At 40.4% G+C, this 25,625-nt stretch overlaps 2 protein-coding genes and 1 long non-coding RNA gene across 5 annotated transcripts in view; 1 reads left to right on the plus strand and 2 right to left on the minus strand.

Annotated features, from left to right (window-relative positions):
- LOC141774275 (uncharacterized) overlaps window positions 1–12,985 on the plus strand; it is a 109,162-nt gene extending 96,177 nt beyond the window's left edge. Inside the window, exon 5 of one of the 2 annotated variants that reach the window (XR_012595293.1) lies at window positions 11,740–12,985. This is a non-coding gene — a long non-coding RNA (uncharacterized LOC141774275). Of the gene's footprint in view, window positions 1–4,698; window positions 4,795–11,739 lie in introns of those variants that run through there. The other variant, XR_012595292.1, reaches the window with a different exon arrangement.
- emx2 (empty spiracles homeobox 2) lies at window positions 4,905–10,507 on the minus strand. Of its 2 annotated transcripts, XM_074646802.1 has the most exons (3): window positions 9,612–10,372; window positions 7,612–7,796; window positions 4,905–5,669 (listed from the first exon to the last, which is right to left on the minus strand). In XM_074646802.1, exons 1-3 carry the CDS (start codon window positions 9,997–9,999, stop codon window positions 5,499–5,501), a joined length of 744 nt encoding a protein of 247 aa, XP_074502903.1. In that variant the 5' UTR covers window positions 10,000–10,372; the 3' UTR covers window positions 4,905–5,498. The 2 variants fall into 2 exon arrangements, with proteins under 2 accessions (XP_074502903.1, XP_074502904.1); XM_074646803.1 differs by lacking the exon at window positions 7,612–7,796 and having other exon boundaries at window positions 9,612–10,507.
- A 708-nt stretch (window positions 12,986–13,693) lies between the features above and the next one.
- Window positions 13,694–24,358, minus strand: eif3s10 (eukaryotic translation initiation factor 3, subunit 10 (theta)). The gene is given in 23 exon segments (XM_074646788.1): window positions 13,694–14,603; window positions 15,675–15,967; window positions 16,086–16,134; window positions 16,171–16,254; window positions 16,355–16,790; window positions 16,932–17,048; window positions 17,309–17,490; window positions 17,628–17,781; window positions 17,886–18,008; window positions 18,119–18,232; window positions 18,307–18,411; window positions 18,500–18,847; window positions 19,060–19,245; window positions 19,376–19,492; window positions 19,598–19,696; window positions 19,844–19,948; window positions 20,133–20,304; window positions 20,387–20,595; window positions 20,801–21,000; window positions 21,406–21,569; window positions 22,108–22,244; window positions 22,337–22,527; window positions 24,181–24,358. Coding segments are annotated over 23 exon segments (3,828 nt in total). The 5' UTR covers window positions 24,230–24,358; the 3' UTR covers window positions 13,694–14,409.
- Between the last annotated feature and the right edge of the window lie 1,267 nt (window positions 24,359–25,625).

Genomic DNA, 25,625 nt, shown 5'->3' on the forward strand with positions numbered 1-25,625 from the left:
CCACATTTGCAGCACTTTCACAGAGATGAAACGGCAGAAGAGAAGTGGACTCCAGTTTTAGATGTGAGCTAATGTCATTGGATGTGATCATATCCTGACATGGAACGACATAAAACACAGACAGAAGAATTAGTAACCTTCATGTGGGTTTAACACAGGAGCAATGTGGCTTCAACAAGATGTACTCATACAAAATATTTAGCCTGCAGCAGGTAAAAACAGGAGCTTTTTAAAATCTGTGTTTTCAAAAAGTACCTGCTGGTTGTGCCGTGGCAGCAGCCAGCGAGCAGATAGACCCGTATCAGTGCTGATGATGTGGGAGGGGACTCGCAGGTCAAGAGACACAAAATAGCTCAGCAGGCACATGTGATATATTTAGTGAGGCCATTGTTTGTTTTATTTAGGGAGCGAATTGAGGATTTTCCAAACTGCAGGGCCCCTGAGGTATTTTATCAGGTGTACAGTCCGCCATGTGTTACACATTAGAGCGCTGAGGGGAATGCTGGTTGCAGATACAACCTATAAAATGTTTGGAACTTCAGAGGACGGGGGGTCGACAATTGCTCTCTTCAGAGCTGGTGCATATGTGGGAAACACTTATATGCAAATGAAACTGCATCACATTACAGCCCAAATTCCCCCTATCATTAGAGAAAATAAACCTTAGGAATCTATGGGCTATAGCCAGCAGGTCATAAGAATATTAATGCATTGAAAATAAATGTTTACTGCTGCAGTCAGTGGAAAGAATGAGAGGAAAAAACAGCTAATAAACTTTCTGAGGCTTCCCTGTGACTGTGCAGGCGTGTCTGCTGGAGGCGCAGGGCATTATGGGACAGAGAAGAAGCCTGACAGGAGGAGAAAGAGGCATCTGTGCAGGTGGAAAGAAGTTTAGTGTTTCTGAATCGCAGCTCTCGATGAATATTTCATCGTGAAATGGCCATTTGTCACTTGTAGGTCTGCGACATCTCTTGGTCGTGTGTTGTCTGTGTGGTGACCTCAGCGAGCTCCGGAGCAACGGAGCACCAAAACTCAGCGTGGGTCGGTCAGAGAAGCTTGTAATGTGGCTCTTGGCTTCGTTCATCTATTAACAATCACACTTTGGTGCCAGCCTCTTAGTGTGTGTCTACAAGCTGCTCTGAATTCATTAATTGAGATGGAAGATAAAAAAAGGGACACTTAGGAGGCTAATCAGGGCCAGGACAGCAAAATGATGGTATATTATTTGACATATGACTGCTATCATTTGATTTTAGTGTATTTTAGACAAAATATTAACTATAATCTATTGTTTAACCCAATTTAGTTAAGAGTTTAGGCTTTAACGAGGACGATTTATGTCATTGAACGCAGCAGGCCCATATGTGCTGCGTTTAAGATCACTGTGAGTGTCGTGCATTTAAACGCCTCATCTCCTTCAAGATCTAAATTGGAAATAAATTCAAATACATAACAATTAAAAAATAGGTATTTTCGCGTCTGCGCAGTAGAAAGTCAGAGGACTAGTTAGTGAGTCCGAGTCAATAGGTGCTGACTGTTCCTGATGGAGAATTGTAAATTGCTGCGTTTGTAAAACATAATCATGATGATGATGATGATGATGATGAGAGACACATCAGGGCTGCAGACGCCCCTCCTCTTAGTTATTAATAATAAAGAAAGAAACAGAATCCGAGGCTGCGATGTTTAATTTATTATGATGTAAGCTATTTGAAGGGTGATTGTATAGTAATTGCTCATTAGTCTTGTATATTTATCGCTGCACCTTATGTCAAGGCCAAGGGAATTGTGTGGGCTTCATTCTCCCGTTTCAAGGATCAATTTCAGAGGCAATTTGTGAAACAGGACAGATCAAGTTAGTCATGACGTCGTCGGCCTATACAGGTGCCACCTCAGAGATGCATTTCTGATGATGAGATGTGGAATAAAACTAGAAAACTATACAAAGACATCCTTTAAGAAAAAAAAAAAAAAACACTTCTCCAAGAGATTTCAGCTCGATCAATTATTGACTTGCAGCTTTAATACGCAGCCTGTCTTCCTCCCTCAGCCTCCATCCACATTAGTGGTGTCAGCGGACGTAATTATACCTACTAATTGCAGATTAGAGGTTTTGGGTCAGTGGGGTCACTTGATAGGACCGACTCCCCTTTTCAATGTGCGGATAATCATTTCAGACTAAATGTTTCATGCAAGCTGAGGGGGGCTTATAGGTCCACAAAATGTCCAAACTCGAGCTCGGTCGTGAATATTTAAGGAATAATCCAACAGTTCAGGAGCTGCAGATGATTTATGGAGAGTTTGGCCTCAGCTTAAAGTTTAGATAAGAAGGTCACCAGAGGTCTCCACAGCTGGCCCTCTGTGAGAGGGATCTGATATGTGAGGGCCACTTCACTTCACATCACAACACACACTGTCCAAACCCATTATATTCATGTGACCTTAGTCTCAAATTGCGCTTTAATAAGAGGCAAGATCTGGTGCACGCAAAAAAACGCATCTAAATATTAGCCATGCTCAGTGGTTTGCAGTTTATATGCGCAATTCTTATTTGGTCATTTTGGATTATAGGCTATTTTATTTGTTTATTTGTTTTGCACAATTTAAGGCTATACAACATAACAAAAAAATAAATGAATAATATAAAGTGCAGGAAGAGGCAAAAAAAAAGACTGGGCTTATCTGAAGCCTCCACCTAGAGATAAGATTAATATAAAGAAATAATATGACTACATAATAGTGATAACAAAAAATGACTGAGACTGTAAATTAATTTCTATACTTACAACTCTATTATTTTTTCTTATTTAAATATTTGGATGAGTGCCTTCAGAATAAGGACAGACGGCCAGGAGAGCGCGCTTAGTTTGGTACATTTTGGTTTAAAATGTTGCATCTCAATCTGCTTTTCTTATTCTCATATCCTCCAAAAAAAATATTTCTATAAATTAAAAAAATTTAAAAAAAACATTCAAATTTTGTATCTCAACCTGCTTTTCTTATTCGGATATTCCGACAAAAAAATATTTTCAGAATTTAAAAAAAAAAAAAAACAGTTAAAATTTTGCATCTCAACCTGCTTTTCTTATTCTCATATCCACCAAAAAAATATATTTCCATAAATTTCAAAAAAAAAAAAAGCAGAGTTATTCCCAGGTTGAAAACAAACGCGTCTAAATGAGTCAAACTGTGTCCGGCTCTAATGAGAAGCCGGTCCTGGTTGTCTCTCGTGTCTCCTGTGTGTCTCCAGTGTGTCCACACAGGCGCTCAGAGGGGGGACAGTTTGTTTGCGGCGGATCAAGGCTCACCGCCTCCACTGCACTTTCTTTATCTTAATTCCAACTTGAAAAGATATAATTATCTAGTTTGAACAGGACTGCTATCAAATCCTTCTTTAGAGGCCTGGTAGGAGAAAGCTCGAGTGGATTGTGGTTGTGGAGCTCTGAGCCGCTCGGTGTTGCCTGAGATAGATAGGAGTAATGAAGTTGTGGAGTCCGGAGATACAAAGGGCATTAACCTCATTAGCATGAAACCTTTTCTTCTAACTATTGTGGGACCCTTTCAGTCCTCTAATCCCCCCTATTTCAAAGCTGGGTTTGTAATAAAGCTTTTAGGTTTTTTCAAAGCTAATGGTATTCTCTAAAGATTTTTTTATTGCTGTTATAATCTATGGGCCGATTAAGAATTCCCTATATGCCACAAAAACAGCTCCTTTTTTAGTTTATGAAACAATTAACACAAACACCTCGTAACCAGAAAACACTCAAATTGTTATGTATTCACAAGGAAAAAAATCATAATCTAGTTTGAATTTTTTTTTTTTTTTTTTTTAAACACTGCATTGTTTTCCTGTTTGTTTGTTTGTGTAAACAGAAAATAATTTCCGGCTGTATAAATAGCATCTTTTTTTACTTTTCGTCCTGTAATGTTCCCGTTCAGCAGCTTGCAGCATGATGGAGCCCAGAAGACAAGATTTTAAACAAAGATCCCATTTCTCGGCGCATTGCAACCTTCCTTATCGCGTCGTGAGGGGTAGTCAGATTGTACTAAATTATGTCCAACCAAGGCCCCTTGGATCCGTGGATTAAGAGATTAAAGTGGACCACTGGGCAATGCATCCCCTTTCCCCCCCTCATATTACTCGCATGATAATTGCCCAAACTGATTTGCACTTTCACAAAAGCTTGCAGGGACTCTTTGTATCCCTGCAAGAGACGCTGCAGCCTCTCAGAAATAAACCTGCAGTCTCCATCAGACTGAGAAACAAATGCAGAGCTGAGCACAACAAACTGCAGCATTGATGAAACTCCTCAGCAAAACCTCACTGTATCCAAAATGAGTCACTTTGATGGCACAAAATAAGAATAATCGCCCTAAAAAGCTCCATTTGTTTTAGTCAGAGGCCTCCATCCATTCAGCTGCTGCGCGTCATAATCATCTATTATAATAATCATCATCATAATCAAACCTCTATTCTCTTACTGCGCGCAACATATTGATAAAACTTTATTGACAAAATATTGACAATTACATACTTCTTGGAAGTATACTTTGTGTTAAAATTGTAGCAAACTTAACACAAACACAAAAATTATTTACATTCTGTAAAAGAGGGTTTAACAGAAACATTAACTTTTAGCATTTCTGTACATGGAATACGCTCAGTGCTTGTTTTTTTACTCTCAATTCTCTGTTTAGTCCTTCTTGGCAACTTTCACTGGAGGCTGAAGTCCTGACAGAAGGCTGCATGGGGCCGCAGCGACACATTGGTAATAAAGCTTTAGGTTAAAGGAATGTCCTGATACCTTCCCTTTATTTAGCTGGAGTCAGATTATCTTTTTTTTTTTAGAAAGGTTTTGTTTTTCAATCGAATTTTTTTTTTGTTCTATTTTCTTTAAAAAAAAAAACAACAAAAAAAAAAAAACACTATAGCGCAGCACCGCTACTTCATATGTTTTCACAATCACTTTTACACGAGAATCATTAATTAAAGACTGCACACTTTGTAAAAAGGAAGAAGCACGACATCTCTGTTTTTTAAAAAATAGAGTTAAAAACAAAATTGATTTTTTTTTCTTCTTGGTTTGAGAAAAACTTGTCAAATTAAATAAAACAACTACCAGGGAAAAAAAAAAAAAAGACTAGACCATGCAATTCAAGTTTTACAAAAAGCAGTTTGGTGTTTTGGTATCTTGAGTGGAAACGTTTTTTGTTTTTTAATTTAAAAAAAAAAAAGTGCAAAACGTCCAATGTGAATTGGAGAAAAAAAAAGTGAGATTGTAGTGGTGGTGGTTTGGTGGTTTGGTGTGGAAAGGTTCAGGTGGACTGAGACACTCAGACCTGACAGACCAGCACGGTGACAGACAGCAGAGCCACCAGTCGGGTTTCTCTCACCCTCAGCTGCAGATCTGGCTCTTTACCGCCTCACTGTCTCTACACGGCATCCGTTATCCATGTCCTCCTTTCACTCAGACGCTTATATAGTCTCTCTTTCGTTTTTAATCGTCCGAAGTGACATCTATTTCCTCTGGACTGCTTCCCTGTTTAGTCGCCATCCTCCACCGGTTTATGTGATGTGATCCTTTCTTCTTCGACTGAGACTCGGAGCCCTCCTCCTCCAACTTCTGGCGCTTGAACTTCGTCCTCCGGTTCTGAAACCACACTTTTACCTGAAGAGGGAAGAAAAAGAGAAAGAAAAGAAAAGAAACGGGATCAGTATCACGAGATAAACCGAGATTGGCCAGTGCGTAAAACTAGTGCGTAAAACTAGTGCGTAAAAGGGACGCATTGTTTGTTGGATAGCAGCAGCTGAATACAAGCAGAGAGAGGTGCAGTGGGAATAAAGGAGGTATAAACTGTGACCTGCATAAACAACCTCCAGGATAAACTATTATAATCTAATCAATGCATTTAAATCCTCAAATTACAATTATTTGTCTATACGATACAACTTTATGGTCAGTTTGCACTGAAATTCGATAGATATACACTCTGTTACCATAGACAGACACACAAGTAAGACCCATCAGACAAAAAACAAAAACACATCACAATTATTCATACATAACCCATTACAAAAATTACCATCTGTCCTCTGGATTTACATGTCTTCTTTAGCAGTACATTAATTATTATTTAGCAACAAGATGGACTGAAGGACAAAAGCGTCTAATATATAATATTAATTTAACACACAAAGAGTGCCCTTTAAAAAAAAATAAAAATAAGGTCTTTTCTAAATATGAGCTCACAAACATGTGTTGTCTGGAAAAACTTTTTGCTTCATCTAAAAGTAGGTCAGAGCATTTTATTTTCCACAATATGATTTTTTTTTTTTTATGCAAGCATGTGAGAGAAATAAAAGGAGTCACATAATTAACATGTATTTTCACACACTCCTCTAAATCGACTGTTTAAACGGCACCGTGGGGAATTAACAACATCTAAATCGATAAATAGTCTGTTCCCTTCTTTGTCACTCTGCAGCCCCTTTTTTTATCTCTTTAAATGGACACTGAGGTGCGTTTAATAAGCCTTCAGTGGGCTCATTAAAGCAGGTGATGGTTCATTTCTCCCTTCAGTCCCTCCAAAGGCCCCGCCGTCCAAAGGAGACACAGCGGACAAAAGACAGCGTCTGATGGGCTCAAACAGCATCTTAAATATGGCAATCCACTGAACCCGCCTGGCTCTTTGTATCTTCTATCCTATAAAATGGTTAACTGGTTAATTTGCCCTCCATTTTGAAAGGCAACATTCATTCATTCCCCCAAAACAAAGTAATTCAACCCCTCCTAAAATGAGGTTAGGCCTATACAATGGCAGTGGATCGGATCCAACAGAAAAGCCTCTGTCTTCCATTGACAACATGCATTTATGGACCCATGGTGTGTAGAAACAATTTTGGTAGCTGATAATTTAAAATGATTGTTTTGCTATAACTATATATCTTTGTTGTCATATAGACGTTAAGATGCATTTTATTTATAAGCGGCCTGGGTTTTAAAAGGCTCCATGACGCACGGTGCCACGTTGAAGAAAAAACAACGTAGTGCACTACATCAGAATCAGAATCAGAATCAGAATCAGAATTAGAATCGGAATCAGAATCAGAATCAGAATCAGAATCAGAATCAGAATGGTGTTTATTGCCAGGTGTTAGAGGTATACACTAGTATTACTACTATTCTTTTTTGGTTTTGTTGGTGTAAGTTAAACAGTATAATAACAAAAGAATAGATAGAAGCGTTAGAATAAAATAAGAATTTTTTTTTTTTATTTCTACCAATATACAATATACAAAATAAGCTATAAACATGATATAAACAGATATTGCCGGTGTGCAAACAACCAGGTGTCAGATGGAGAATAATGGTATGGTGGTAATGAGAGTGTATGAGAGCGGGGGAGAGTCAGCCATAATGTGAGAAATTTATTTTTATAATAACAATAAAAATGCCTATAAAGTGTAAGCAGGCCTATTTCTAACAGCCAGAGCATGACATCACACCAAGAAGCAGCGTTTACTATTTCAAAATAAAAATGAGCACATTGTTCCAGGTGAACAGACAAAAAGACAGTTTAATGTTGAATAAAATATATAGTATTTCTTACCTGAGTTTCTGTGAGGCTAAGGCTGTGGGCGAGCTGTTTTCTTTCTGCTCCCACCACGTAATGGTTTTTCTCAAACGCGTGTTCGAGCCGCAGGAGTTGCGAAGGTGAAAAAGCTGTCCGGATTCTTTTGGGCTTTCTGGCCAACGCGTTGTGCAAAAGGAAACTCTCTGGACTTGTTTCATTACCTGCAAACGAGCAGAACAACGAGGATCCGTCAGCAGCTTTCTTTAATTCTATTAAATATATAACATTTCCATAACAAGCAGCAGGCCTGCGCACAGCTATTAAACAATAGTCTACTGAGGGCAGACTGGGAATAAACAGCATGATAATAATAATAATAATGTCTGAGGAGAAGCTCGACACAAGTCAGTAAATTGATAATTTATCGAACACGTATGTATTTTAAATTATTGCTTATTGTATTCGTGTAACATTTGTGAGAGCAGCGCATGAAGGAAAGCAGCTGGGCCTAATTAAATTAGCTCCTTTGTAAACAAAATCACAGGTAAACTGGAAGCAGCATGAAGACGTTTAAATAAACAGCAGCCCAAAAAACACTTTAGAAATTAATTTAAAAAACATTCCTATAAAATGTCCTAATTTAGCTTTTTTTATTTGTCAGAAATAAACACACAAATATAAATGCAATTAAATGAGCGGCTAAAAAGCAAAAAATAATAAACGAATATTCTCAGTCTAAATACAAGCTAAGTCAACTTTCATAATAAAATCTAAATTACCCGAAATTTGACTCATGCCAGTCTTATAAAATTAGCAATAAGCTTGTCAAATAACCACAATATTTTTTCCTTTAAATACTAAAATATATATTTTTTTAGTTCAAATGTAAAAGAAGTGAAGCATAAACTGCCGAGCAGCGAGATACATTAGTTTCGTTTTTACGCATCATAAATCTCATGCTACATATAACCTGCAGGTCCAAATGTGTACAAATATGTCAAAATGTATTTTTTTAGCCATGAATAGCCACATAGACAAAAGGCAGCAATTGTTTTTTTTACTCGAAATACTTTTTTCTTTCTTCTAAATGAAGAAATTCATTATAGGGTAATTTCTTTTGAGCGAAATAATCCATTAAATAAGTGTGTTTTTTGTCCTGACAATTGGAGATGATAGGCTTTAAAACTGCTCTGCTACAGATGTTTAATTCCTTCTCTATATACATGCTGCTGTCTGTATACTGATGGAGAGACCATGAATATTATTTTCCATTTCTGCTAATAGATCCCCCGAAAATGTTACACACTGGACCTTTAACAAAATTTGAGCTTGGATTTAAAGCTGCAGTGGGTCGAAATGTAGCAAATAGGATTAAAAAAAAAGTTATTTTTAAAAAACGGTCACTATATCCTGACAGTAGTGCATGAGACAGGTAATTTGAAAAAAAATCATGTGTCCTCCGATGTCCTCCTAATGGCATCTGTAAGATTACTGTTACTGTAATGCCTATTTGTCACCTCAAATGTTTTCAGAAACATCTTGTAGTGAAATCACTCGGCGCGTTTCGTGCGTAAAAGAAGCCAAACGAAGCCATTTGGATAACCTTACCTTGAAACCTGTGACCTAAGTTGAGGGGTCCCTTTGCTAAATATAACCTGCAGGTCCAAATGTGTACAAATATGTCAAAATTAATTTGTTTTATCCATGAATAAACACTCCAGGCAGCAGACAGCTACACTCAAACCATTGTTTTATTTACTCGAGATATTTTTTTCTTCCTTCTAAATGAAGGAATTCATTATAGGGTATAATTTCTTTTGAGCGAAATAATCCATTAAATAAGTGTGTTTTTTTGTCCTGACAATTGGAGATGAGAGGCTTTAAAAGTGCTCTGCTACAGATGTTTAATTATTTCTATCTACAGATGTTTAATTCCTTCTATACATACATGTGTACTGATGGAGGGAGAAAGAGAGAGAGATAAATCATTCTTTCGTGCGTAAAAGAAGCCAAACGAAGCCATTTGGATAGCTTACCTTGAAACCTGTGACCCAAGTACCTATATCTGTGTAATAACCAGGGGTAGAAAGTGGATGGGTCTCTTTGCTGGCTGGCAAACAGAGGATGCGGACTGTGAGACGATGAGAGCGGGTGTCCAGCCAGAGCGTGCGGAGGAGCCACTTGATGCACCGGGACGTTCTGCTGGTGAGAGACCGCCTCAGCGAACACCAAGTCCGGGTTCGAGTAGACGCTCCTGCCGCCGGAGTGGAAGCCGTTGAGGAAAGGGTTCATCTGGCCGGAGTTTGCATAGCTGAGCGCCGCTGGCCTGATGGGCTCCTCGGTGCGGGACGCCGGGATGATGGGATTATCCTTCGCCACCAAAGACTCGATAGTGAAACACCTCTTGGGTGTAGGTTGAAACATGGTCTGATAGTCCAGATTCCCAAGTTTAAAGTTGTCGTATGAAAAAAATACTCCACACCCAAGAAAAGAAAAGAGAGGAAAGTTTTTCTGCAGCAGTAAATAAGTTGAGTCGACAGCAGTGTCGCGAAAAGCCAAAATAAAAAGTGCCCGGCTCTATACTCCCAGACTAATCCATGGATGTGATCGTTTTCCTCGCCGGTGTTCGTGCAGGCAGATTTGTTAGTTCATGAGCCTAATTAGCGCTGCAGTCCCATAAACAGCTTCCTCTGAAGGCTGTAATGGCATGGTGATTGGTCGCTGCTGCTGCTGCTGCTGCTGCTGCAAGCCTGAAGGTGGAGAAGAGGAAGACGCTTAAAAAGTGCGTCAATGGGAAGAAGCAGAGGAGAGAGGAGAGGAGAGGCGGATTCGTCCAGAGAGGAGCCCCCCACACACACACATACACACACACACACACACACACACACATTATTACTCACACGCACATATATCTCCAGGACATTTAACACACTCATCTGAACCAGTAGAAAAAAGCTCAAGGTATAGCATGCTTATTTGCATTTAGTTAGGGCTATGGCAGCTTCAAACTGATTTAAAAAAAAAAAAAAAAATTATATATATACTTTATTTTTTCCCTTTTTTCAAGGTTGTTTTCATATATGCAATCCACTTGTTTGTAATTACAACAGTCTATAAACCAACTTTTAAGTATAGACGAGCTTTACAGACAAACCCATCCAGTACACTAGAAAGAGAAAACAACCTCAACATTCAAAAACAAAACAAAACCAAGAAAAGATATAACAATAATAATAATAATAATGACAAAAAGAAAGAGTAGAGTTAAAAAACAACAACAAAGCAAAACATTTTTTTTTAAAGGTGGGGGTTTGTGTGGTGTTAGTACTAGCAAGTGATTATTTTTAATTACGCACAACAATGTTGCGCAAACATTCACATTAGCTTCTATTAAAGTCGATGCTGTGCGCGCTGGATGATGTTCAGCTGTTTAATTGGCAGTCGGCCTCTTCATTTATTTCTGTTTTTGTTCCTGTTTTTGGGGGTTTTCTAACTGGATTTATGTAGAGAAACTGCTCTTCAGATTCTATTAGGATATACGTTTTTTATTCTTATTTTATTCTAACGTTTTATCTATTCTTTTGTTATTATACTGTTTAACTTGCACCAACAAAACCAACGCAAATTCCTAGTGTATACCTCTTACACCTGGCAATAAACACGATTCTGATTCTGATTCTCATTCTCATTCTGATTCTGATTGACTCTTCTGACTCTTTAATATTTCTGCTGGAGACACAAACAAGCTTTAGATTTAAAAGCATTTTGTCAACTATGACTGTCAGTCTTCAAATATTCAATAACACCTTCTCCCCCCTGATGATGATGTGTCATTCAGTGTTATTAATGCAGAATGCTCAGGTGTTTATTGGGAGTATGTACCTGTGAGTGCAGGCCAGGCTGTCACCTCCTATGTGTGTGCGTGTGTTTGGTGTGTGTGTGTGTGTGTGTGTGTGTGTGGATCAGCAGCACAAAGCTGCAGCCATGGCCGCGCACCGAGCAGGGCCTCCATAAACACATGATACACACTAATAATAACACGCCGAGTTACACTCACTTAACATTGAATACATGCAGCCCTGAAAACCATTAATGCTCTATAGTGTTTTTACATTTAATCTGAATACATTTTTTATTTCTATTTTTTTTTTTTTTTGTTTGCAGGTTATTATGACTTCAGATGTCAGAAAATTAAAGTCTCCTTTGAAAGGACCACTGAATGGTAGGATAAAAATATCTATTATATTATTATTATTATTATTATTAGTCTATTATCGTCACTTGTTTATACACATCTTAAGGACACTAGGTTTAATTTTGCGGGCATGTTAGGGCTCTCTGTGGAATAAAATACAAACTGCTGTACAACACATAATGCTGCTGAAATGCGTCAATCCAGATTACATTGTTATTATCAGGAATTATTGGGAGTTTTATTTGAACTAGCTTTGTCAGTTCATTAAGGTAAAGACTTTTATTTTGTAATTTTTGTAATGTCACCTAAAAAATATCAGTATCACCCACATTATTATTATTATTATTATTATCAGTATTACTATTATTAGCATCATTATTATAGTACATCATAGCTAAAAATCGGGCAACCACATTAAAAGCCATTTGTTGTTCTGAACAAGCATATATTTAAAGGAAAAGATGAGCATGGTTGAGTTTTTATTTTAACAACTCTAACATGATGTTACTGGTTTGCTAATGGACTGCTTACTGACCACTGCCTGCCTGAGTTTTACACCGAGTTAACTGCTGATCGTAGACATGAACCAACACGGTGAAGCGTGTCGGTTCATCTCCACGGAGCTTTACTGACCTCTAGTGGTCGCTTACATCATGGTAGGGTCATAAAATGGGACCAAAACTGGGGTCTGAGGAGCTTTAGGGTACCCTGAAAACAGAGAGATCCAGCAAGTCCTTAACAAGATGAAGAGTGGTTTAGTTTCACTGGTGTTGCACTATGTAATGTCATCTTGTCACCTTAGCTCTATATACTCTACTTACTATATACTCTACAGTATTGTTCTTCTACGGTTACTTCAATTTCAACATCTTCTATTTCTTCTGTATGCTTTTTGGACTTTTCTGCATACTTTCAGCTCAAGAAACCATTCAACTATCAAAATATTCAGCTCTTTCAGAACAGTAGTGCTATATATTTTCTTGTTTCTATTGTTTATACTTACTTACATATTTATACTACTTTCTGTCTAACAACATAGTTTAAAAAATTCCATCCAAATACCACTTTCTGTCAAGCGACTTACAATTTTAAAGGTTAATTCTGCCCAAATACTTTCTGTCTAAACACTTAGTAGTAGTGTTACAGTTTTAAAGGTTCTAGCTACTACTACTGCTGCTGCTGCTGCTGCTACTACTAATACTACTACTACTGCTGCTGTTCCTACTGCTCCTGGTCCTTCTGCTAATACTACTAGGATTACTACTACTGCTCCTGCTGCTGCTCCTTCTGCTACTAATACTACTAGGATTACTACTGCTAATACTATAGCTACTACCGTTACTACTACTACTACTACTGCTACTACTATTATTGCTATTGCTACTACTACTACTACTTCCTACAGGAATTTTCATGGTAAAACAAGCATGGAGTTTTGCAGGATGAATTTTGAGCAGATTATTTCCTGTGAATGTTGCATTAGAGAGAAGTTTTCCTGTTATCCTTAGTAACTTGATACAAATCTCTCTATTGTGTATTTTTTTTATTTTTTAACAATCATTCATACTTAATAGGCTTCTTTTTTGACAGATTCAGTGTTTTCCTCTCCCTGACGCTAGCTCTTTGGTTGTTCAAACTGTATACGTTTCTAATTTTTAAGTTTATAAATGAAATAATTCAGACTTTAAGTTTAATTTAGTTTTCTTCACCGAAATGAATGGAATGCTGACACAGGCCAACTGTATATATATATATTTTTAAAGTTGTCTTATACCCTTTAGAAGGCTTTGCGATTCCCTTGTGAGGCTTTGGCGACCCCCGCGTTGGGAGCCGCCGTCTTCAGTGACTTATTTTTGTACACCAGACTGATAAGTGTGCTGTGATCTTGTAATGGTGATACAGAATTTGAGACAAAATGAACAATTTGGTGGTGAGCAAACATCTTTATTAATAAAGGCTTTATCTGTACACATGCAACCTGGTTTGATGCCGTTGATTGCTGCAAGATAGAAGCACATACTGGATTATCAGGCGAGGCCAATTGAATACTCTAAAGCATGCACATCAAAATGTAAATTCCACTAGTCTTTTATCGGGTTAAGCAGAACCTGAAACATTAGATGAAGAGCGAAGATCACTGAAGCAGATGACAGACTACTAGTCATTGCTGTTAACAAGATCTGTGGCTTAATATAACATTTATGCGATTATTTAAAAGAGGCAGTTGGTGATGTACTTGAGTTTGCAGTGAAAGTTGGAACAGGTACATTAATTTTCAGTTTAGACGGTTTCACTTCCTCATGTGAAGTAATAACACTCCTAACCACTGGGGGCAGTCATGTTTACATTGATGGTTTGCGTGAGGCCTAAGTGAACACGGGTTCATTGGTTAATGGTGTTTTGGGTGGTGAATGAGGAGCCTCTGGTTCAAAACTGCTGAAAGTCAAAATAAAAGGAAAGAAATCCCCAGAAAAACTACTGCCTACAAATATTTAATTCAAAGGAATAACGCACATGAGCATCAGAAGATTGTGGTTATTAATTCACCACTGGCTAACTGGCTGATGGGATACTGAGTATTATTTATTTTCAAAACCAATTCTTCATTAACTGAGCTGATTAGATGCAGCGGTCTTTACTCAGCGGCGGACCGTGGTCCAGCCATCATCATCTGTCTCGTTCTTGGTGCGACGAGCATCTTTGTCCCCACGCCAACCCTTATCTCCTTCAGCCTCACGGTCCTGGTCCGGCTCAAGCACACGCTCCCCATCTCCTTCTCTGTCTCTGGGCCGCTCCTCGCGCTTCTCTTCGCCTCCACGACGCCAAGAACCTCCTAAGGAAACAGAGATACTCATCAGAACACGTTGATTTTACAACACTCTAGTTCAGAAGTTTACATATTTATCCAACCTGGTGATCTTTTTAAGGGCGTTTTCACAAGCCATAGTCCGAATCAGTGAAATTAATACTTTTGGTTTGTTTTCCATTTAGACTAGTTCAGATTTACAAATTGAAGCAGACCAAATAAAAAAAAAAAAACTTGCTGAAAGGTGTGTACGAAGGAGCAGATTTATCTTTTTCGTCCTGAGAGCTGCCACTTCTATGCAGGGAATCACAGACTTTTATGTTGCTGTTGAAGTTCTCTTACTTTGACTTGGCACTGATCTACTGTGCGCACGAATCCCTTCTCCTCCAGTTTATCTTGAATGACTTAAACGTCACTATTTTTGAGGACATTATTTAGCATATTCGGTCCGTTCTCTCCGGCCCAGATGTCAGGCCAACATGGGACTTCTGCAGGAGTCCAGGTCCGTCCTCTCCCACTCATGTTAACCTGTCGTTTACATGTGTCCATCTCAACAAACGCCCGCACAGGCAGCCTGTGTTTTGATTTGCCTGGAAACCGGAGACAACTTGCAAGACATTTTCTTTTAGTTCACAACCGCCCAAACGAAAAACACCAGAGTTCGATTAAAACAGACTAAATGTTGGCTTGTGAAAGCGCCTTAAGACACCTGCTGTAGCAGTATTAAAAGGTAAACAGCGACCTCTGCTGGCTGAATGCAACACCCCCACATATTGTATCCAACTGTTTTGTTAGACAGGAGTGCTAAATAAAGTACTTAAAAGTGATTTGTTCCGTTTAGTAACTTGGCAACTCTATTTGGAGCCTATCAGGATAATTGCTACTGCTACAATGTTTGGATCATTCAGTGATTGGTCTGAGGGTAAATCAGACAAATCTGAAGCCATAAACTACATTTCAATAGGATATTTTAGCATAAAAAGGAAGTACTTCCTACAGCTTTTAATTATGTCGCATCTTCAAGGGAACTGTGATGCGTCCTACGGTGTATGCCTGACATGCCTGTAATGGTTATAGCCTAAATCTCGCTCCGCTTACCAGCATCTTCATCTCTGGGTGGGGCTCTGACTTCACGGTCATCCCGACGGTCTCTATCAGGGCGCTCAACAGGGCGCTCAACGCGGCGCTCATCACGCTCACCGCCACGCTCACCGCCGCGCTCACCGCCGCGCTCACCACCGCGCTCAACACCGCGCTCAACACGACGATCATCACCGTCACGCCGTTCACTGCGGTCACTCTCCTCCTTGTGAGAGTCTCTCCAGCCGCTTCCTCTGTCATCTGCGCCTGCTCTCCTCCAGGTATTCTCCTTCTCCTTCTCCTTCTCCTCTCTGTGAACAGATAGCGTCATTAACATAACTGGGACCACTCGCAGAACTATGATATACTCTCCATTTATTACAAAACATAAATAGAGCAACACTCTTGGCAGAGGTCTATCAGGCCCACCTGACTGGACGACGGTCTCTGAAGCTGTCACTGGATTTTTCCTCTCCGTCACCATCATCTCTGCCACCGCCACCATCATCTCTGCCACCATCATCTCTGCCCTCTGGGGCGTCATCACGGGGAGGACCCCAGCTGTCCTCTCGGGCCTTCTCCCGCTCACGCCAACCACCTGCAACATAAGCATTTGCTCACTATCCTGCTAGACATTTAAGCACAGAGCTAGAAGACATCTCTATCACCTATCAGCAGCTGAATGGCTACAGGCTTACCGGGTCTGCCCGCGGGTTTCCAGGCTTTGCCTTCGTCGTCTTCATCACCACCACGGCGTGGCCCATCATCCATGCCTCTCCTTCCACCTCTCTCATCATCTCCTCCTCTCCTGGGACCCCAGTCGTCATCAGCCCCACGCCTGGAACCCCTGAAGTCATCCATGCCTCTACGGGGACCTCTGTCGTCATCAAAACCACGCCTGGGGGCACGATCTTCATCAAAGCCACGCCTCTGGCCGCGATCGTCATCTCCACCCCTCCTTGGGCCACGTTCATCATCAAACCCTCTGCGTATAGGACGCGCATCATCACCGCCACGGCGTGGGCCTCTATCGTCATCGAAGCCCCGACGGGGTCCTCCGTCATCTCTGCGAGGCCATTCTCGCCTGACGTTGTCTCTGTCTTCTCGGTCATCCTCACGGCCCTCCTGTCTCCCCTCCGGTCTCGCCTCCGGTCTCCCCTCCGGTCTCCCCTCCGGTCTCCCCTCCGGTCTCCCCTCCCTGGAGAGAGCACGGCTATCGTTAGAGTAGCCCCTCGTGGTTAACAATAAAAAAGAATGATTAAATATAGTTAACACCTACTTGTCAGGCACAGGACGACGCCACTCTGATTCACCCTCTGTGCGCCTCCTCCATCCTCCTCCTCCTCCTCCTTCCTCCTTCTCCTTCTCAGGCTCCTTCTCGCCCCCCCAATCCTGTACAAGCAAAACGTATTGATCAAGACACATTATTTGCAATATGTATACTCAGGTGTAACCTTTACACATTCACAATGCAGTACAAGAAAGCAAGCATATCGTTTTTGAAAAAGTCCTTATTTAGACTTTTCTATTCTAGACACCATGGTATCACAATTATCCTGGGTAACATATGATAAAATCTCGTATAATTACCTGCGATCCCCACCCCTTCTGTCGGGCTCTGACCATCAGTTTTAAAAAAAGCTAATTTGTACCTTGGCTTTCTCCTCTGGAGGGGCCCTTTTCTCATCGTCACGACGGCGTTCTCGCTCTTCGATCTCCTGTTGACGAGCACGCTGCTTCCGTTCCTGCTCCTCGAGTTTGCGCAGTTTCTCCTGGTACTCCCTCTCCTCCTCCTCTCGCTGCTCATTTTCCACGCGTTCAGCCTCCTCGCGCTCTGTAACAAAACCAGGAAAATGAAAACTTCCTGTGGTACTAATGCTCCTCAAAACAACCACTTTAACATCAACTGATAACATTTCTACCACAAGTTCCTCCTTTACCATGAAAGGAGTGCAACAAGAAATGAGTTACCTTTCTTGAGCGACTCCTCGTGGATACGCTGTGCATCTTCCTCTTTCTGACGGTAGAAAGTGTTACGCCTGTCCTCTTTGCGCTGCTTCTTCCTTTCTTCCAGGCGCTTCTTCCTCTCTTCCACAAAACGCTCCTGGAAAGCTTTCAGTTTTTCCTTCAAAGACAGAACAGTAACTTTGAAACCACCGCGTCCAGTCATACAGTTGTTCTGCCTGCATATTATAACTTTAAGTTGATAGAAGGACTGAATGGTCTTACCTCATAAATGAAGCTACGAGCAGCAGTAATTTTGGACAAGAAGTTTTCTTTGTCCTCCATCATCCTGGACATGCGTTTCTTGTGCTCCAGAGCCTTCTCCCGCTCAACTTTCATGTTACTGATCTACAACAAAAAGAAAAAACAAAACCTTACATTCTTGATACTCACCTGGGTTTATTAAATTTCCTCCTCCTATGCATGTCATTTTTTAATCAGCGTTTTGTTTTACATACCCTGTCCTCCTCCTGGAGCTCCCATAGTTCCATATCCTTGATGCGCTGCTCCTCATAAGCCTGTTTGATAAGAGGAATCTCCTCGAGACGTTTTGCCCTCTCAAAGTAGTCAATCTGGAGAGAGAGAAAGATTAGTGTCCAATTCACACCTAAGTGACTGATATTTCACTGATGTATCACTCAGTTACCTTCTTCTCCTGGTTCTTCAGACGCTCCTGAAGTTCCTTCTTCTCCTTCTCCAGCTGCTCCACCTGTTTGGCCATGATGAAGTCGGGATCCAGCTCCTCAAGGTCCTGCACAGAACACATTTGTTAGTCTCATCTTTGAACTCAATGTTACAATGAATATGGAGTTCAACCTAATGAATCAATCTACATTTACCTCGATATCAATATCCTTGAAGGCCTTGGCTCCAAGTTCAGTCTTCTTGATCTGCTCCAGCCGTTCACGGACCGTTTTCTTCTTGATCTGCTCGTGCTCCTGCATGATGCGCTCCTTCTCCCTCTCTTTGGCCTCCTGGCGCAGACGCTCCTCCTCAGCCTTACGGACCTTCTGCATCTCAGCTTCCCGCTGCTCCAGCTCCTCCTTCTCGCGCGCGATGTTCAGGCTCTCCAGGCGCTCCTTACGCTCTTCGATGGTCTGTCTGCGAGCCAGGATGCGCGTGTGATCCTTGCGGGCGTTTTTCAGATAGGCAGCGATGGCCAGCTGGCTCTGCTCCTCGCGCTCTTGCTGAGAAGGGACAAAAACATCAAAATGCAATTTAGAGTTGAAGAATAAAGTAGAGTGTATTGTGCGAAAAGACACTAATCATGAATTAGACTTCAATACCACATGAAGATACCTGTATGTGTTGGTTAGTATTATGTGCAAGTATGTAAAAAGCTACTGTTGGTCACTGATCAGGTGTCTCTGCGTATCTATATAGGAGAGAGTGAACTCACCAGGATGGAGGCAGGCTTGATGATCTGGATGGCCTTGGCCAAAGAAGCAGACATGGCAGTAAGCTGGTTCCTTATCTGCTCCGAGGGCATGTTCTGCAGGAACGGACCAACAGGGGCATCCTCTTTGGTAGAGTAGTTCAGGTCAGAGCCAAAGCTCAGCGTTCGAGATGTGTGGTCTATACGGACCTACAGGGGAGAAGGGAATGTTAGAGAAGTAGTGTAAAACAGTATGATAAACACTCTTATATGTAATAACATGTTTGTTGGTTTATCAGTAGTTCATTTAATGCCTAATCTCTCCTGATCTTGGCCTTACCTGCAGATCACAGTGCCGGGCGGCATCCACAATGGAGCGCTCCAGCTGGAAGGCGTCCACAAATGGAACCAGGGAGGCCAGACGGGTGAACTCGATGCTTTGATAGATCTGTGCAACCTGATATAATGGATGCAGAATAATGAGTGAGATGTTCTACCATCACACTGTAGATGTGATTTAGGACAGCATTCCTGGGGAATGAAAAAGATTGTAGAGAATTACCTGCTGCAGGAGCCTCAGGATGGTATTACTCTGCAGGTGAGGGACATACTGCTGCAGATCAGCCTCCTTCTCAGCCTGGTCTTTCACCCAGTTCAGCACCTAGTGGGTGAGTTAGTTTGTTAGCATACACTGGGATGTTACAATCAAATTTAATTAATCAAATGAATATTAGATAAACTGCTCCAACTACAAAGATGGATTGTAAATTGTCTTTATCATCAAGCTGGTTGCTGCCAGATTGTTTACCTTGGTCACTCTTCCGCTCAGCTTCAGTGGATGAAAGTCGACTTCTAGCCAGTTATAAAGTTCTTTTATATCAGGTACGACATACTGCAGCAAGTTAAATCTCACCTAGAATGCAAACATTAAAATATAAATGTGTCAGAACATCTTTAAGCAAATATTAAGCAACTGTTTTACAAGATCAGGTTAAAAGCTAAATTTCAAACTAAACAATCATGTTACTAAAAAAGTATTTAGGGGGACTGTTGAAACCTAAAAGACCTAACAAAGCTTTCTAATGCAGATAATGCACCATGTCATTGATGAGACTCTGCCGGGTTGGTGGAGACTGCAGGCCCAGGAGGGTGGCCAGCCTGCGGTGTTTTTCTACAATGATGCCATCCATGTCCAGCAGCCGAGCGATGTCAGTGCGCTCGGGGGTGATGGGAATAGACAGTGTGGCCAGGAGGACTCTGGTGGACATCCTGAAGATCCAAAGTAAGCATCGTTAACCATTTGGTCACTACCAGAGTAAAACTTGTGCACATATGTACAGACAGTGAATACCTCTGCATCTCATCTTGGGTCAGATTCTTGCGCATCTCCCTTGAAAGGTGATAGAGCCGGTGGAGGGTGCAGGCGTGGAAGAGAGCATTTCCAGATTTCCAGAACACAGTAGACACCTTGTTGTAGTAGTTGGCCATCAACTGGGGTTTGGGAGGCTTCTTGGAAAGAGCAAACAGGCCATGGATGTCTTCAACAGCCTTGAATGCTTCCTGGAAAAAGACAAACAGTACTACATTAGTAACAATATCATCTTTACATATTTAATCATACCTGTGTTTAGTTTAGTTTTTCTACAGATCATGCACTGAACATAACACACTAAAGCATTTCTGAAAATATTTTATACATTTAAATGTTTATTAAGTAGATATCAGATATCGTCCTTTGAGAGATTTAGTGTTTAGGGGGACAGACCTGCCAGAGTTCCATGCTAATGGCGCTGTCCAGCTGCACCAGACGTGTCTCCAGGTGCATAGACTGACTTTCAGGGTTGTTCAGGTTGATGGCGGTGCTCTGGTTGTGGTGGCGCTGGATCTGACCCAGATGCATACGCAGGTTGTCACACAGCTTGCGAAATTCCGCTTTACGGGTGTACTGGAGACAGAACTTGAAAGCTGCAGAAAAGATGACCAGATATTATTTACAGTATTTAATATGCAACATTCAACAGCTGAATTTATAATTATTTAATTATTTTCTGTGTGACTTTACTTTAATGATGCACACGGTATTATCTTATCAAAATTAGGTAAAGATAAAACAATATTTACACTAAAATCATAAATGTACATTTTATGATTCCCTTATTACTGGCTGAAAATTACAGTATTTATCTTTTTTTTCAAAATGGTGCCACTGCCATGTTCTCTACATATTCAGTAACATCTACCTACACGAAAACAGACAAAATATAAAACATTTTGTTGACAGTAACTTTAATGCAGCCTTGAAAAATATCACACCAAGAGATTAAATGAATACAAAACGTTCTTAATAAGGTATTCAGTGTGTGTCGTTACCTTGCTGGGCAATGTCATGGTACAGGCGCTCCACCTTGGAGTTGTTCCGCAGCAGGTCCAGGCACTGGCGGTAAGATTCCCACAGGAACTTCACCCAGGGAGTGAGCAGCAGGCGGTCGGTACGATCCTGAGTGTCCTCTCCACTCACAGCACTCAGGAGAACACTAAAGAGAGACAATAAGACATTAGTTTAGATTATTTATCAGATTAAAAGAAATCCAACAACATATATGTGGACACTTTTTATGCTGTTAAGAAACATCATCTACGGTCCTGTTCAGGCCTGGTATTAACATGGGTCCTGAGTGATCGGATCTCAAGTGGACAGCTTTAAGTACGGGTGTGAACACACTCAAGACGCATTGAGATCGGATCTTTCAGACCACATTCAGAGGTGGTCTGGGCCAAATATGACCACATTCCTGTACCCGACTTCACAAACATGTAGGATATTACTACTGACATTCATGTAATATTATGTCACAACATCTGGTGTATTGGTCATGTGTTTACTACGTGTTTATTTGCATATAGTGCGGGGAAGTGAGATCCGATCACAAGCAGTCACTGGAGACGTATGTGGGACGCATTCTAATGCCAGGTGTTAACAGACGTACTTAAAGCTGTCCACTTGTGATCGGATCACACAGGACGCACGTTAATGCCAAGTCTGAACAGGCCCTAACATTTAAGCATCCTCACCTTTCAGGAGTCTGGATGTTGTCCAGATCCTCGATGTCCAGGACCATCTGCTGGGACTCCCCCTTGGCTGTCTCCGTCTTCTCCTCCGCCAGCTTCAGGTAAGCCCTCACCACATCCTCCAGAGATTTGATATTCACCTGAAAGCAAAGACAAGAGATTACACTTTGACTCAAAAAACAACTACCCCGATGTGTGTGCAAACACTCCCAGATGACTCCTCCTCACACACCTGCTGGCAGATGTTCTTGTACTGGTAGAGACCCTCCTTGGCCAGGTGGCTCTTGCGCAGATCCACGCACAGCTCCAGGTACTTGAGCATGATGGGCTCGTGGATCTTCTGCCATGTTCGATGTTTCTTGCTCTTGATGACATCGTACAAAACGTCCAAAGCTGGCTGCTTCTTGCCGACCTCGAGAAACTCTGTGTAAACACAACGAGAAATAGACCAACATGAGCTCCATCATTTCACTAAAACATTTTACTAAAGCAGCTGATCGATAGTCCAGTGTTGGTCATGTATGGTTTTTCTTTTGTTCCTTTTCGCTGATGATGGGCCTTGAGGCTAAATGGTTGTGGAAGATTGTGTATGAATGTGAAATTTATACATCTGTTTGGAAAATTTGAATGTTATTAGTGTAACACAAATATGATGTTGTATATATGTATACATGTGATAAATTTAATGTACTTGATTTCGGACCCCAGGAAGACTAGCTGGTGTCATTGGTATCAGCTAATGGGGATCCTTTTTAAATAAATCACAAAATCAGAGGTTATAATGAATATTTTGTGAACCCAGGAGGTTGTTGTGGTAGTCAGGTGAGCAACAACACTTATAACCATTATCTCAGTAGCACTACCATGGCATTTTAATTGGTCATTCCTGTGGTACTACTGTGACACAGTGTGGTTTGTATGTATTGTAAATTATGTCACTCTGATGTCTGTTGTACATATTAAGAGGAAATCAAATTACTATACAACTCTACAAATTACTACAACATTTAGTGTTCTCTTTCTGTATTAATAAAAATAATGCATTATTAATAGTGTAACACAAATATGATGTTGTATATATAGTATGTATGTGATAGATGTAATGTACTTGATTTCGGACCCCAGGAAGACTAGCTGGTGGTATCAGCTAATAGGGATCCTTAATCAAGTACATTACTGAAGCAGCTGATCGATAGTCCAGTGTTGTTTTTTCTTTTGTTCCTTTTCCCTGATGATGGGCCTTGAGGCTAAATGGTTGTGGAAGATTGTGTATGAATGTGAAATTTATACATATGTTTGGAAAATTTGAATGTTATTAGTGTAACACAAATATGATGTATATATATAGTATGTATGTGATAAATGTAATGTACTTGATTTCGGACCCCAGGAAGACTAGCTGGTGGTATCAGCTAATAGGGATCCTTTTTAAATAAATAAATCACAGCTCAATAGTAACCATTTACACATACTAGTTAGTTACTAGTTTATATGTTAGTTTAGATCTTTCTTCCTTTGTTGTTATAGTTTCTTTTCCCCTGGGGTTTTGGTGGGAGGTCCTTTGTATAAACCTGTGGCTTCTTGACCTATCCTCACACATTTCCTTGTTTTTTGTTTTCATTGATTGGATTTTGTGCAGTTTTATATATGTGCAAATAAATGAAATATAAAAAAATATTAGTAAACGTTAGCACCAATCCACATCTTTATCTAGATCTGGCCCACATTGTTAGGCCTTACGGTTTAACAGGACATTATCATCAAGCTACAAGAATAGACTAACAATCTGCTAAGAGACTTTGTTAATAACGATTCAAAGCTGTGATGAGTGCTAACAAGCATCTAATAGACACTTAAAGCTACATCTCATTACTCTATAGTCAGTAAAGCTGCCACAAAGATGGCCCAGCCGGTTAGCTTAGCAGCAAAGTAGCTGTGAGAGAGCAACATGGCTTCCACCGCCATGGAGGCTAGTTAGCATGTTAGCTTAGCCGTTAGCATGTTAGCTTAGCCGTTAGCTTAGCCGTTAGCATCAAAGTGTGACGATACGAGACGTTAAGTTGTGTTTCTACTCACCGTTGGCTCGTTTCAGAGCGTTCTCCGGCCGTTGAAAGTACGCCGGCATGTTTGCGGCGCTCTAGTTGAACTCAGATCGACTGATTTTGAGTGTATTTTGATGTTTTTCGTCAGTCCATTCAGCCACGCGACGCCACGACCTCACCCGTTGCTACGCTGCTGCTGAGAAAGAGAGAACCTCGTGAGCGGCCTAGCTAGGGGCGCCAGCTGCCTTCACCGACCATCCCCCTATCGCAGCGTCTAGTCTACCCCACCACGACTAGACCGTGAAGTGAGAAGACATTTAGTTACATTACAATAAATATTAAAGGTTATGTAACATTAGTCAGGGTTTCAATGTAGTTATTTTTTGACTGTTCAAATCTTAATATACTATAGATTATATTAAGGGTTGTCAAAGTTAACGCAATGATAACACAAATTTCTTTTAACGCCACTAATTTCTTAAAGGTCCCATTTTATGCTCATTTTCAGGTTCATACTTGTATTTTATGTTTCTACTAGAACATGTTTAAATGCTGTAATGTTAAAAAAAAAAAACTTTATTTTCCTCATACTGTCAGCCTGAATATACCTGTATTTACCCTCTGTCTGAAATGCTCTGTTTTAGCGCATTATGATGGAATTGGGTTGGGTCCATGTTTATTTCCTATCAGCTGATATTATTTACATGCACTGCAAGAGGAAATAAACTGGGACACATTTTGAATGTTTACGTTTAAAACCGTGTAATGGTCTAAATATTGTATATTTGTGACATCACAAATGGACAGAAATCTTAACGGCTTGTTTCAAACGCACAATTTCTGAATACGGGCTGTGTGTATTTCTCCGTATATTGACGTTTTGATAGTTTAACAGTATTTATAAAGCATTTAAACCTGCTTTATAATGTAAAAGACCTGAAAATCTCACTTTTTACAATATGGGACCTTTAAACGCAATAATGCGTCTTGTGATTTTTAGGTTGTAGCAGACTTACTTTTAAAGTTAGAGTGAAGGTATATATATATGAAACTACAAAGCCTAAGGAATCCATTTGGTACCATGTCATACTAGCGTGTTGCGAAGGAGGTTGAATAACGCTCCAAACTTACGCTAAGTTTTGGTGAGGAAAAACTGGCATGGCCATTTTCAAAGGGGTTCCTTAATAATATTAATAATAATAATAATAACAAATTGGACTTATATAGCGCCTTTCAAGGAAAGACTCAGTGCGAAGAAATTTAGTTCTGTCTCAACCAAAACATTATAATAAATATTAAAGGTTATGTAACATTATTCAGGGTTTCAATGTAGTTTTTTTTTATTTATTTTTTTTATTCTCTCCGTGTACAGTATGGGGTTTCTGTATTTGACCTATTATTCGTAATTTTGCTGCCATATATCATCTGTAACTCACTGATATGTTAGTATGGGTGTTCATTTAAAAGTATCAAATAAGT

This window comes from Sebastes fasciatus, chromosome 9 (assembly GCF_043250625.1).
Source record: "Sebastes fasciatus isolate fSebFas1 chromosome 9, fSebFas1.pri, whole genome shotgun sequence".
Classification (NCBI taxonomy): domain Eukaryota; kingdom Metazoa; phylum Chordata; class Actinopteri; order Perciformes; family Sebastidae; genus Sebastes; species Sebastes fasciatus.

What these genes read in the sequence shown, in the direction of transcription:
- emx2 (XM_074646802.1), bottom strand. Translation starts at nt 9,999, where the DNA reads ATGTTTCAACCTACACCCAAGAGGTGTTTCACTATCGAGTCTTTGGTG. An exon ending in CTTGGGTCACAGGTTTCAAG is followed by an intron (nt 7,797 to 9,611) that starts GTAAGCTATCCA and finishes GCTCGTTTGCAG; the next exon opens with GTAATGAAACAAGTCCAGAG. An exon ending in TTAGCCTCACAGAAACTCAG is followed by an intron (nt 5,670 to 7,611) that starts GTAAGAAATACT and finishes TTCCCTCTTCAG; the next exon opens with GTAAAAGTGTGGTTTCAGAA.